This window comes from Hippoglossus stenolepis, chromosome 17, assembly GCF_022539355.2.
Source record: "Hippoglossus stenolepis isolate QCI-W04-F060 chromosome 17, HSTE1.2, whole genome shotgun sequence".
NCBI lineage: Eukaryota > Metazoa > Chordata > Actinopteri > Pleuronectiformes > Pleuronectidae > Hippoglossus > Hippoglossus stenolepis.
Window position 1 is genome coordinate 6239800 of NC_061499.1, and position 14849 is coordinate 6254648.

Below are 14849 nucleotides of genomic sequence, written 5' to 3' on the forward strand. Positions count from 1 at the left end.
TGGATTTGGCTTCATCTTAACGAACGTGGGCTAAAACATTAGAATTACTCTATACCAGTACATACTGTTGTTATGTATGTTTGAAGTTGTAATTAAGCACAACATGCTTATGCAATGTATGTTTTGTGATTATTATTTTTGATTGACGTACATTTGGAGTCCTGATAAATTTCAGGTTGTAACATTTTACAAAATGCATAATTTGTTCTGGAATAATTTAACGTCCAGAGTAGACTTTAAAATATTCCTCTTTATGTTTGAAACAACAGATTTCACGCTGACTTCTCTGTAAAGCAGCAGCATGTTGCCGTGGTTTTGTGTTTCGGGATCATGTCACTGTCGTGCTGTCGCCTTGCATCCGTCTGTCCGTCCATGAACGCATCTGTCTGTCCACTGAGTGTGTGACAGTGGGAGTCAGACCACATCACTGTCTCTCCTGCGCCTGCTTGTCACCGCACAAACTCATCAAACGCCTCCTGGCGCAGCAGCACCACTGGGCACTTACTCTGCTGCAGCCGAGCTGGATCACTGGGTTAGGCTATTTCTGGAAGCAGCACTGGTCCTCTTGGCTCCAGAGGTGTGCGTGTGTGCGTGCATGTCTATATGTGTGTACGTGTGTGCATGTGTGTGTTCTATAAGTGTGTACAACACAACCAAACTGCCTTTACCGTCAGCCCTCTGACTCTTTAGCTTTGTGTTTCTTTTATAATCATGTCCACTAGAATAACCTGCTTTAAAACCATCCAAAGAAATGTGTATTATGTAATATTAACTGTATCACAGAGAACAACATCAATTCAAAACTCAATTTCTATGCATATATTTGTCTTTTTTGACATTTATCAGCTTGTTTGTGTTGTAATATGAGGAAGAAGAAATTAGTTTTATGCAGAACATTTATTATGAGTGTTTTAGTGTGGTGGTTTGAAGGTGACTCTTGTTGAAGGCTCATTTATGATCTTCACCTGCTGACAGCTTTACACTCAGGACCTGTACAAGGATTTGTGTTGTGTGTCCTTATTCTGTCAGGTGTTCTGAGGGATTAAACCTTAGTTCATATTTAGCTTTTACTCTTTAGACTTGGTTTTCTCCTTTTTTAAAAAAATACTATGTTTGTTTTTCTCCTTTTTTCCGTAGCTATTTATCTCTTTTCATCTCGTCCTCTTTATCTCGTGCTTGCGTCTCTCTCGGTCTGATTATCCTCCACTACAGGCGCTTTTTCATGCTTCTGGGAAAATGTCATGTTTTGCTTCTGTCAAGAAAAGGTGGCTCAGTCTCATTTTACTCGGCACTATAAAACCCAGTGAGCTGTGTTATTTTCGACTATGTTATATGGTTGCATGGCAACACACTTTATGTACTGCCACCCGCCAAAGGCCACTTTGGAGAATATAGGCGCCGAGGCAGCTCTGATTTCTGGTATCATTAGTCAAGCACAGATGCAGTTATACGTCCTCTAAATCTCAGTGTTATGTTACTTGATGCCTATGCTCCAGTAAATGAGAGTATATACTTTTAAATAGAGATGTTCTCTATCGGCATATACAGAGACACCTGTATCAGACACCAAATGAATGATACAGTGTGTTTTCACAGCTGTCCTAACGCTGTATGGAAGTGATGCTATCATTGTTGTTTGGCCTCAGGTGGAACTCTTTGGATAACAAATACATACAGATAATAAATGCCGTACAACTTCTTTAACTATATCAGTCTTCAGTCGTCTAATATAGACTTATTTTTTAGCTCTTCACAAAATACCATTATCCGATCTGTAATAACCCTTAAAGGTCCACATCTGTTTCAAAAATCTTATCTTACAGTCTGACTTTTATTAAAGATCATTTTTCATGATTAAAAACATCCAGAGTAACATCTGGAGCCACTTCTGCATCTTAATCCCCTCGTCATCCATAGTGAATGTTCCCATCATGAATATGTTATTAAGCGCTTATGATCTCACGCTGCAGCAGATTGGTCAGATTGAACTCATCACACTTGCATGAGAATTGTTATATGTTGATGTAATGGAGAAAAACTGTCACGATATAAAGTAAAAAGGTAAATTATGATATTCAGCCGTGTGTGAACTCCGTACATGCAGTAAAAATTCTGTCCATCTTTAAAAAGCCACATCAACATCTGTCTCATAGCTTTAAAAAAAAATAGAGGGCTGTGTGAAATGAAATAGCGAGTCATGATTATTTGAAGGGCAGTGAGGAAACGATAGGGGATCAGTTCAGCTGAACACCAAGAATCTATTTATAACAAGCAACGGAAACAAAAAGTTGAGCTCCATCTGCCTGAGGAGTTTAACATCCGACCCCAGTTTAATTAGCAGAATAATTGGACGAGCTCGGTGCTTTTTTCTAAAAGAAACTCGCTTCACATGAACGTCTCTGCCACATAAACACGCTGCTCTCGGTGGCTCGGAAACAGCTCTGCGTTCGGATGCAGGCAAACAGATGTGTGCGACTGAGGTGCGTGTGGAGGACGAGATTTCGTGAAGCCATACAATATTAATGAATACAACATTTCCAGGCTGATAAACAACCCAGATTCATTAGCCCCGGGAGAAGCTTATCACCTGCGAGCGAGGACTGACTCTTTCGTGTTTTCTTTTTTACTTTTCTGATACATTTAGACTCTGCTGGGTTGAGACGCATAAATAATTCTCAGAGTGAGAGCATGTGGAGAAGTTTTATTATTTGCAGAGTTTTAGCAGATTATAGTTTCGGCAACGCAACAGATGCTTGTGTGGATCAGTTGACGTCAGTGTTGAAGACCACAAGATGCCACAAGAATTAATGTTATGTCGGTTATAATAGAAAAAGTATGGACCAGTGGTTCTTTTACTGTTGGACGTAACCCCCTGGGATGGGGAGCATAGATTTTTATTGCTGCTTTCAGACCTGCACTATACTACAAGTTTCTGGAGAAGCCTTTTGTGAGAATGCAAACGTCAGAGTCAGATTCTTCTGATCCTTCTCTGCCAGCCCACTCGTAAAATCTGTGTTGATGATGTTTCTAACATACAATGAACATGAAAGTGGAGGAAAAAGAGGGGCAATAGTCCGGAGAATGTCCAGACCCAGAGTGCATGTCTGAAAACGGCTTAGTGTCTCACTAGTAATTTGAGTAATGATATTGTTAACTGTGTTTTTAAATACTGTGCATCACTGTTGTACGCAGGTGATGTCCCAAGCCGAGGGCCAACAGAAGAACCTGGTCCAGTCCATTGACTCTCTACCCACCAAAGGCCCCCTCTCCTGCCTGGACCAGGACCTGCTGCTACTCAAAGCCACATCTGCCGCCACACTGAGCTGCCTGGGAGAGTGCCTGAACATCCTCCAACAGAGCCAGAGCCACAGCCAGGCGCCACCTCAGTCTCAGGCCTCCCAGCGCAACCACGCCGACCACGGAGCCCCCTCCGGTGAGTCTGCCGCCCCGGGCCCCGTTCCAGTGCTGCTACTGGAGCCCCCGACTCCTCCATCTCCCCTATCCCCCTTGTCTTTCCAGTACCCTCCTCCAGATCCCAGCACCAGTGGCAAGGGCCAGCTGGGGCAGCTGAACTGTGGCTCTTGTCCCTGCCTGATTGGTACCATGAACTTCCGTGTTTGTAGTAAATGTTGTTGAACGTCGCATTTGAGTGTAAATTTCTTTCCGTTCACATTCTTGTCATAGTTTATAATTGTCTGTGCAGTTCTGTGTTGTGTTCCATTAAGTGTTGTACGTTGAGTTGCATTGAAATGACAGTAACTCCTCCCAGATGGTTGTGCCAAGTACAAGCATGAATGTGAAGTGTGTTTGAACTTCTCGTCAATAATAATAATGTTTACAGAACCTTTGATAGCATTTCAAACTGTGACCTTACGTGCATGTCGGGAAAAAAAATCAGGGTTCAGTGTGAATGGGTAAAACTAATTATAATGACGTATACTATGCACTTCTGAATCTCCTCGAAGGATTACGTAATTTGCCAAAGGAATCCACACTGGTGCCTAAAATGTCAGAGCTCTGCCATGTTTAACCCTCTTTGTGCCAGGTCAGGATGGATCCAATAAAGTTGTTTCGATTTAAACCATTTGAAGCCTGAGGGTGGTTCTATTGGCATAACACCAAGGATTAGGATTAGCAAAGTGTTCCCTAAAGGAGGAAGGTAGAGCCAAAATACAGGTTAAGTGGAGATTAAACATCAGGTGTTGGAACTATTCTCATTTTCCCAAGTACAAAAAAACATTTGTAATCAAGTAACAGTCTCCTGGTTACTGTAAATCAACAGCAACAGAAATATTTTCTCCAGGATCCAGTAGTAGAGATGATTTTAAAGTAATATTCCACTGAAAATCCTAAAGCTCACTTCATGCTTCTGTGTCGAAGCTACGTGGACGACGTCTTTCTTTTCTTCATTGCAAATCTTTTAGAAAAAGTAATTGCTCTTCAACATCTATCAGCTCCAACACGATCCGCTTACTAACTGAGGTTCACAAAGACGCCAGAGAATTTGTAAATATGTGAACTGGAAACCGGAAGACACTCAACACCAGCATAGAAACTCGTCCACCACTAGTGTTTCGGCTGTGTAATTGCAGCGTGTCTCACAAACACCTACGCACAACTTTAAATGCTTGACCCCGTGCGTTAGCTACGTGTGTAGCTACAGCGTGGCTTCAACACAGAAGCATGAATTGAGCTTAATGTGTGTAGGTTTTGGAAAGTGGCTCTGGAAGTTTATAACTTGCTCCGATGCTGTGCGATGGCAGGCGTAGTGAGTTTGGATTCACAGCTGTTTACAATGGATCCTATGAGAGTTATTGGAAACCATTGTAATTGCCGTGAATCCAAACTGATGCCAACGGTTTTCCTCCCAGTTAGCAAACTACAAAGATTTCAGAGCCATCTTTTAAACCCTACAGGTTCGTCTCTTTTCCGTGATGAATGTTGAGCGTAGTCCACCGATGACCTTGAGATGGTGTTTTGGGATCTGGGTTTGGTTGGGTGCTGGATCCCATCCAGAATCTGCTGGTCCTCACAGTTTGTTGGTCTTCTCTTTGCACCAGCGATCCCCCTGCCCTGTGCCTGTTCATCAGACAGGGGGTGGTGTGGAGTGGGAACGCCGGGCCGCAAGTACAAACTTCTTTCCTTCCGCTGCCTGGCTGATAAGTCCTGTGGGGGTCCAGCTGCTCCCCGCTTCCGGCATGTACCCCCCACACCTCAGTGAGGAGTCTTTTGTTAGGACCCTCGGTTCAACCGGGGGAAGGGTAGCGTGGTTCACTGGCATGGGCAGCATCCAGATTTGCTGCAGCTGATAAAGGGAGTGGCTGGCTGGTCGGTTTGTTGGTTGGTTGGTTGGTTGGTTGGCTGAATGGTTGTGTTACGACCACACGGGGAAGCTTTGCCACTGCATGGGCAACACAAGCCTTTGGTAGAGAGCCGAGCATGAGGTCGGACTGAGTTTGGCCGGCACGTCGGTCCCTCCTGGCTCCTCTTACGACAGAACCAGAGCAGCTTGTTTGTGTCGGCTCGAGAGAGTCAAGGAACTTGAATGGATCTTGCCACCAACAACCTGCCAGTCACAAACCAGACAGTGTGTTATCAGCTGAAGTCAGGGAGGATCTCTGCTGCTTGCTCCAGCTCTTTGTGGATCCCTCCTTCCCTCTGTTATTGCCCTAAAGAGCTTGAAGCCCAACTCTCCACCACCCACACACATTTTCCTTTAAAGGACTGAAAAATCCATAAAGGAAATTTACTTTGCAAACACCTTCTGTTGCAGCCCAACATAAAGAATTTAAAGCACCATGAGAAATTGAAAAAAAGGGCAAGAAGAACACGTAGTGTCAGAGCTGGATCACAAAATCTGAACTGATGTCACTGCCCAGAAATGGAAGGTGAAGTCATTGGAAACATCTTCTGCATGAATGTTTGTCTCTTCACTGTTTGATCTGCAACAGCCTCTGGATTCACCTGCATGCTTTCTTATCCAATGGCCCAGACACCCCCAAGCTCACTGAATATTTCTACTTCTGGTGCTTCATTGTGACATCTCTGAGAACGTAGACGTGTCTGTGATTGTATTTGTAAAGCAGCCATTTGTGTCCCTTTATATCTTTATCCTGAAATGAACTCTCAGGAACCCATTAACCTCCAAATGTCTTGAGAATCACACTTTCAAGAAATACCTCAAACATTCAATTTTCGCCGTATTTCCAGCTCACTCACGCCTCACAGAGCCACTCGAGCTCATGTCTCCGCTGAACCATTTCCAGGGATCTGTAGAGGCGGGTTCGCTAACACTCGTCATGTTCCCGTCACTCAGACTGTCAGTCGACTGAAGCGCCGGCCTGGCCTGAGGGCTACTGCAGCACATTCGGTGGAGGCAGTCTGGCCTCGGGCTCGGCAGCGTCCTGACTTGTGTCAGCGCAGCTTGCTTCTCACTAATGGATATTAAAGAAACCTCCTGGTGCATTAGACTTTTAACCCAATTTCGGTATTGGGATTGGAGACGAGCAGGGGCCTCCGGGGCTGTTCCATTAGCAGTACTTTGAAATGGGATCATAGATGCACAGTCGCTTCAGGAAGTACTCAGACCCAATCTCTTTTGGCGCATTTTATTTATTGTGTTGTGAAATATATTCTCAGGGGATAACATTGCCTTTCTGCCCACCACTCTGGATGCCTGGGAATTTAGACATGATATATCTCTTGTTCACAGAACTATTCCGACCTTTTGTGGCGCTCGCAACTGTCGTCTGTTGCTTTAATTATGCTTGAGATGTGTGTAGAATTTGATTGAAGTGGACCGATTGGACACAGGTTAGAAAAGCGAACAGCTGTGTACATACGATCCAATAATTTACTCAGGACAAAACCCAAATGATGAAATCTTAAAAAACCCTTTGGACCTCCACAGTAAATTGTGTAATAGTATGAGGAAACATATTCTCTGGTCTGATGAGTCAAAACTAAAACAGTTTGGACATTATGGACAGAGGAAGGTAGAGTCAAAAGACAGGTTAAGATTGTCCATCAAGTGTTGGGAACTATTCTTATTTTTACAACTACAAAAGAATATTTGTAATCAATTAAAAGTTCCGAACCACCATTCAATCTGATGGTGTTTGAGAGGATGCACAAGGAAAGAACTGCCCAAATCAAGATGTAGGCTACAAAGCTTGTAGAGACTTTCCCATGAAGAATTTAAGGGTCTGAATAATCGTCACTTTGGGTTATTGATGGACAAAACTCCCAGTTAAATCTACAACACAACTTTTGCCAAAGACGAAGAGGTCTGAATACTTTATGAAGTTGCTTTATGAAAAAAAAACATTTAAATGTCACGAGTTCATTTATAGATTAGAAAAGAAACATTATCGAACACATGACAACACAATGGCTCTGAGCTCGTAGTGCTGCTCGTGTGGCTGTAGACTCTAAAGTCACTTGTAGAGATTTATCTGAACAGCACCGCAAACTATGGCCTCAAAAACGACCCTGGTGTTGAATTATCACCTCTTGAAGTCCAAAGTCAGTAGAAGTCGGCTGCTCTCACACTATTTATTTCCTATATAACTGTAATAACTGCAGCTGTTTCCAGGCTCAGTTACTGTATATGAGACAAACAGTCCTGGACGTAGGTTTCTTATATCCCTGCAGTTTATTGTTTGTGGCTCGGAGTGAAAACGGATCGTCATTTTTAGTCTTTTTCTGTTTATTGAGGTGAATCGGCACATCGTAACAGATCCAGGATATGATAAAGAGCAAATATTACATTTCAAACACACACACACACACAATTTCCTGTTGTCTAGCCTCTGTCCATCACACACCCTCAGCTCGATAACATTTATGAGAACTTCAATATTGAATGTGAGAGATGAGTAGGAGGCGTGTGAGTCTTCTCCCTCGTCCCTCTTTGATTCTGCCAAACCTTAAATTAAGCATTAACACACACACACACACTATAACAACACAACAGTGTAAAACACATACAGTATCCTCCCCTCACTGTTGTTAGCTAGCAGCCAGTAACCGGCTCTGACCCGGCTCTGTCATGTCCTCAGATGGTGTTCCTGTGTGGACTGTACCAAAGTCGCCCTCAGGGGAGCAGCTGAAGAACGGAGGTCTGACCCCTCTACGATCAGCCGAGCCCTCGCCGGCCCTCAGGATAAGGAGTCTGTCCCATGGTGCTGAGGTGAGGAACGTGATGTCACATTGTCAATTATCACCTTCTGCTCTCCATCGTGCTCGTCTTCCTCTCTCTCTCTCTCGCTCTCTCTCTCTCTCTCTCTCTCTCTCTTCCTCGCTGTGTTGGAGGGTTTATAATGTGTCAGATGTGGGACTGAGACTCGGGCTGCACAATCAAGAAGAATTAAGGAAACCATTTTCATTCCTACATCTGAATCCTCCTCGCTGTGCCTGCAGACTCTGAAACATTTCCGCAGTAATGACGATGTAAAGGAAGGGAGGATCTTTCCCTCTCGCTTTCTTCTCTTCTCTTCGCCCCCTTGTTGCGCAGCGGGGGGAAGCAGCCGTGGCTTCTCAAAGTTTGAACAGAGCTACTGTCGGATAAGTGGGTCACACAGTATAGAGCTGGAACTGAGCCCGATCCCGTGAGGGGGTTTCATTAATTCCTGCCTGGTTGCCTGCTGCAGAGAGCGGCTGTCTGACTGTCTAGACCCCCCCCTGCTTCAGTGGGGCCGCTCGGCGATGACGTGAACGTGCGTCAGTCAGGTGGAGAGAAGGAGTCGTGGGTGAACGTGTGACGCTCAGAAGGGATTTGACATCGGTGCTTTGGCTTCAGTCCCACATGGATAAATCACGTCTCAATAATTTTGTTAAAATTGCTGTTTGATAACTTGTTTTAATCCATTGGAATCTTTTTTACAAACTGCCGCGTTAATTGTACATGAGAGATTTAATGCTGTTAAAAAGCTGTTAATTTATCCATATGTTGCATTTTGCATGTTGGAGGCGTATTTGGCCTGTTGCCTTGGAAACAGATCACTTTGAGATGTGTCATCTATAGCTACAATAGATATATGCTCTAATATCAGAGACACATCGTCTCTTATAGATTCACTAAGTCAGTTATTCTGTTGTAAACGGATTAGAGGGAACACAGAGACGCCAAATCCTAACTGGATGGAATCATAGTCACATTTATCAATCATGTCATTATCCAACGTAAGTTTCTTTCGATAGTCTCACCGATTAATCAACTATTTCTCGAGCTCAGTCACAGATCTGATAAAGTGGCGGGTGCATCAGCTGTGTCTCAATTCAGGCGTCTCGTTCTTCAGAGGCTGCGGCGTCAAAAACTCAAAACTTCAACTTCTGATGCTTGCACTTTTAAATGTGATTATCAGGAAAAGAAAATCCTTGGCTCTGTTATTCAAACTCTGCAGAATAATGAGCTTTTCATAACAAGGTGATGATTGATGGCGTCTTCTCAGCAGCCGCCCATAACATCCTCCATGTCAAATGTTACACTCGTGTCATTCGCTGTGGTGTTAAATCCAAACTGCAGAAAGAGGAAGGGACATTTCACCTTTCACATAAGCAGTGAATCAGCCTCAACCCCACGAGGGACTTCCTGTGCCCACAGCCGTCTCCTCCACAGACACCGAGATGTATTCTGTCACGTTAATGATCCTTTCCCATTGACATATGAGTGGAAAATGGATATAACAGCGTCGAGGTGTCAGCTAATTTACTGCTAATTGTCGAGCTGTTCAACGTTCGTCATGGTCCTCAGCGAAGAGCGGAGGAGCGAGGGCAGCTCCTCACGGCTATTTGACGCATTAAAGACAATTCACGATGATATTATTGCAGTTATGATTCAGGAGGCCACGGCCAAGAAAGAGATTTCTGCCAAATAAAGTAGGATACTGTGCTCCACTAATGCCAAGTCTTAAAATGAAATAAACTAAGATATGGACGTTAAGGAAATTATAAAAAAAGTCAGACGTAGATCTTTGTTTTGTGTTAAACACTGAGGCCTCAGACACGAATCTGTCAGGCCAGAAAAATGAAAGCTGTGCCCTTCAATATTTTAAGATCATTATATGCAGCATTATCACTGCGACTAGCTGCTGTTTCTCATGTGTCATAGTTGCTGCCAGAGTTGTCTGTCAACTGAAGAAAAAAAAAAATGTGAGCAATGCAAGAGTGTGTGCAGCTTACAAATTCACTGTCAAACAGGGATTTTCCTGCAGCTGCTTTAGTGGAAATGATCAGCTGTTACGACACGAGGAAATGTGTTTTCTGCCCAAGTGCTGTCTGTGACAGAATCTGGAAAAACAGGACATTAGGGAAACAGTGTGGACCTGGTGTCAACGCGGTTTTTACCCAGTAGGTGATTTGTTCCTTTTAACCGGGGGGGTCACCACGTCACTGCTGAAGACAGTAAAATCTTTTCTGGATGGCCACTGACCCCCAGACGTGCCTTTATTGTTTGTAAACGAGAAACCTGTCAATTTATATTTATATATATGTGTCTGTGCTATTTTCTGGATCTTTTTTAACCCGTCATACATCAAATCAAAGTATTTTATAGCTTGTGTAGATGTGTACATTTCCTTCTGAAATAGTACCATAACATTTGTGATGTCAAAATAAGCGTAAGCATCTTAATTTGCAACAACAGACTTAAAGTCGTGTTTGTAGCTGCTCCCCATCACTCCTCATACGTTGCTGTGCTCTGCAGCTTGTGGCAGGTTTCATCAGAGCCTTTGGAAGATGCTCTGGCTGCTGTTTGAAGAAGCAGGACAGAGGTGTTATGATCTATGCAGCACGGATTTACTGAGGCACATGAGTGCAACTTGACACTTTATTCACGTTTTAACACGATCAGCAGCGTCATGCGTCTGATTGCATCACGTCCAGAGTGAAAGTTAGAACAGAGCAGGAGACGGAGGAAGGTTGAGGTCTCTTCAGTCGATCGTCTTACCTTTAGTTAGGAAGCTAATGTTTAGATGATGGAGTGAAGTGATTTGTATGATCATTTACGTGTTTGTCACTGTGAAGGTGGATGTGGTGAGATGGTTATTTTGCCATCTTGTGGCAGGCAAACACAATGCAGAGGATTAACTGCAAAGTGCTCTGGGCCACTGAATCACGAGGTTTCTGATCAAGACGACTTTAAAAGTGATATTTGATATTTATTCTTAGAACGAGGCCAACGAGAGACAGAAATACTTTTGATTAAATGTTCTTGCACTGCTGCAAGCTCCAGCCTTTGTGACTCAGGTGTCACCGTGACATTGTACCTTCAACATCAGAGCTCAAGGTCAGTTCCTCGATCTAATCTTGCTTTTATAATCCTGGTCGCTGGCCAGTTTACCATTTCCCCTGTAATCTCGGGAGTAGTCTTCAGAGCTGGGGAGAAAACGCATTACCTCGGAATAATAAAGGTTTTCTGCTTGAATTATGTATCAGCGCAGCAGCTAGTGTGGAGAGAGAGAGAGAGAGAGAGAGAGAGAGGGAGAGAGAGAGAGAGAGAGAGAGAGAGAGAGAGAGAGAGAGAGAGAGAGAGAGAGAGAGAGAGAGAGAGAGAGAGAGAGAGAGAGAGAGAGAGAGAGAGAGAGAGCGCACAGGGGCTTATGGAGGAAGAATTGCTGATGCTGGCAGAAATCAGGAGGGTTTATGCATTTGGAAACAGCAGCAGCAAAACTCCCCAGACACATATTAGACCTGTCCGCTGTTATTCAACCTGCTGCTGGAGAACAGAGCGCTGATCACAGACCTGCAGTCAGCGCTCACTATTTTACTGAAGTTTTTTGATATCAGACAGAATTTATTTTTTCGCTTTAAAAACTCTGGGGAACTTTGCCCTGTCATATTTGCTTGTGTTTGACTTTGCCCTCTTGGTGCTGTGTGTGCAGAATAAACAGAAAAAAACAACATATATAATAACAATAATAACGGTTGTGTCAGAAAATAGTTTCATTTTCCTTCTCTCTTGTCCTTTTCCTGTGTTTTTAAGCTAAAAACTCTTTTCCTTTTTCCTTCTCTCTGAGTTTGTGTCTGTGTTTTCCCAGCAGAGGGCAGCAGAGTGTTTAAGTTTCTCCCAGGAAGCACAACACGTGTACACAAGATGAGTCACATTGTTTAAATAGTGTCAATGAAATCTGCCTCTAATAATCTTGTGGCTTGTAGCTCTTGTAGTGAGCTTCAAAATGTTAAAATGTTGTTTTTCCTAAATCTTATCAATAGACATAAATGTTCTGTCGGTTCCAAATCACTCGATATGTTCTCCACCTTTATTCTGTCTGTTCAGCATCAACCACTGAATTACTCTCTGCTCCTGAAGCAGCTTTAGTTTGGGACAGTAAATATGACGCCTGTCTATTAGAAACTGACACAGAGTTAATTAATATTAATCCAGTTAACGAATCCTCTGATCAGACTGAGTTACGTTATATTCACAAAGGGATTCTTTGAACCTGATTATTATGCTCCTCTGCTCCTTTTATGGTTATTTTGAGTGTTTAACGAGAAGAGTTTCATTTTAAAATTAGTTTCCTCGGCTGCTTCGACTCTTTGTTGTTAAATCGCCTCAAAGCTCCTTGACAAAGACAGTTTGATGCTCAGTGTTTGATCTTCTTCAGGTTTTATATCAGAGATGGAGAAGTTGGCACTAAAGAGATTTCCATGTGAAGTTATAAGTAAAACACTCGATATTAAACACATAACTGTATATAAATACACAAATACAACCAAAAAATATAGAACTTTACTGCAGAAAATACATTTTTTCGAGTAAAATATAAATGACAATTTAAACATAAACACTTATTCGTTTTTTTCAGAGCTAACTGATAAAAGACACATCACTGACTTGTTTAGTATCTCAACATGGATACGTGTTGTATTGTTTTACTGTTAAAAGCTGCTAGAGCTTAAACTTGTAGCAGCCTGAAGATGACTCACCCTCAAGTGCAATTAGTTCCTTTAATCTTGGCGTTGGTACGAGTGTGTGTGCGTGTGTGAGTGTGAGTCTGCACCGGCTGTATTTCATATCCTCATTAGATGCTGCACTGATGTAACTGCTCATTATAATTTATATATGAAGCACTGGAACTCAACATCTCAGACCCACTTGCCTCATTTTTATTTAAAGAAGAAGAAGAAGAGGAGGAGGGAGAGATTTGGGAGATTTGTATCTGACTCTGACTCTGACTCTGATTGCGATTCTGACCCTAATTTTATTAGTGGCAATTTTTTGTCTTGCTGGTGCTACTGGGCCGCTCCCTTTACCTTCTTTCCTCATATCACTGCTTTACAGCTTTTAATACATTCACTATTATGCTTTTGTCTGGTCTGTCTCAATCTCTGCTTCAATTATGTTTTCATCATTTTTGTCGATACAGTTTGGGCAGAAAACCTTGTGCTGATTTAGATCTGCACCTATACCCCAAAATAACTGGATAGCTTTAAAATCTATTGTTAATCACGTGTGTTGTGTCTGTGCCTCAGGTCTCTGCTTAGTGCTTTAGTCTTTCCAGACATCTGTTCATCACTAAAATCTCTTTAAAGCTCATAATCAACTTAAAATTGCTGTGGATCTTATTAAATATAAACCATGAACACTCATGTACTTTAACATACCAGGTAAATAAACAGTATCTTTGAGATGAATGCCAACCGGGACCCAAGCTGGAAACTTTAGAAGCTGCAACTCAAAAGCTTCTCAAGAAGCTGACATTCAAAACACACCTGACATTTAACAGGAAGGAAGAGGAGCGGGGGGGGGGGGAAATGAAGGAAGAAAAACTCCCACTTAAGTTGTGAACTCATCAAGTTATTTAAATGTCTGGCTCCTGCAGGCAGCGATCCTGGTCTGAATAAAGGATGAGTTCAACTCACGCAGGGACTTGAGTCACAGTTTGACTAAATGTCAAACAGTCGAACAGGAGGTTGATTTTTTAAGCTTGTTGAGATATTTGGTGTCAGATACTTAACTGAGAAATGATGTGAAACAAAACAGATGTTCCACAACAGCTGCAGATGTGTGTGATCTATCAGTCAGTATCAACAGGCAGGAGAATAACACGGTGGCATTTTATGTGTCTGGGCAGCAATGACATGATTATGTGGACACACAAATAGCACTGATTTGTTGCTTATGAGATTATTTTCCTAATCAAACAATAATTTATTTTTAAAGTACGTTGCATTTTCTTTCTATTTTGAAATCTGTGCTTTAGATTTTGCGTTATCCTGCTAACAAACAGAAAAAAACAAATAGGTGTAAAACACATGGAGATAATAATGACAACATTTGTTCGTTGCCTTGACAACTCTCTACTCTGCTATTGAAATGGATCTGTTGTTCTAACATGTTCTAACTTCAGCCGAAGACGTGTGAGCCGCTCTATTTCATTTTGAATCTGAGCCGCTAAACATAATGAAAACTACATCTTAGTAGATGCTGTTTTATTTATTCTGCTGCTCGAGATCCTGGTGATAGGTATAACTTCAGTTTACCATCTTTTCTGCTCTTTACGGTACAAAAAGCAGCAGAAGGAGGAGAAATGAACTGAAACTCACACTTGAAAGACAGAACTAAAACAAAACAGGGCACGTCTGTCAGTGACTTCACAGCAAAAGGACTGAGTGAGTGGAGATGGATAGAGCGATGAGGAGGATGGATGGTGAAGGAGGAGAAGTGAGGAGGAAAAAGGAGTTCTGGCTCATCTTCATCCCAATCTGAGCCTCCTGCAGCCGCCCACACTCTCCCCTGACGCTCCGAGAGAGAGAGAGAGAGACACAAGCAGAGGGTGAGACCGAGAGGAAAGTTAGGGAAAAAAACCGAATGGAGGGGGAGACGGATGACGATGAAACAGAAT

The 14849-nt window shown here is 42.7% G+C and overlaps 1 protein-coding gene across 2 annotated transcripts in view; it reads left to right on the forward strand.

Annotated features, from left to right (window-relative positions):
• Positions 1-14849, forward strand: part of LOC118125213 (oxysterol-binding protein-related protein 10) — a 51579-nt gene that overhangs the window by 27053 nt on the left and 9677 nt on the right. For both annotated transcript variants that reach the window (XM_035183615.2, XM_035183614.2), the window contains 2 exons: positions 3193-3433; positions 8061-8191. In XM_035183615.2, the coding sequence (XP_035039506.1) occupies positions 3193-3433; positions 8061-8191 (372 nt within the window). The remainder of the gene's footprint in view (positions 1-3192; positions 3434-8060; positions 8192-14849) is intronic.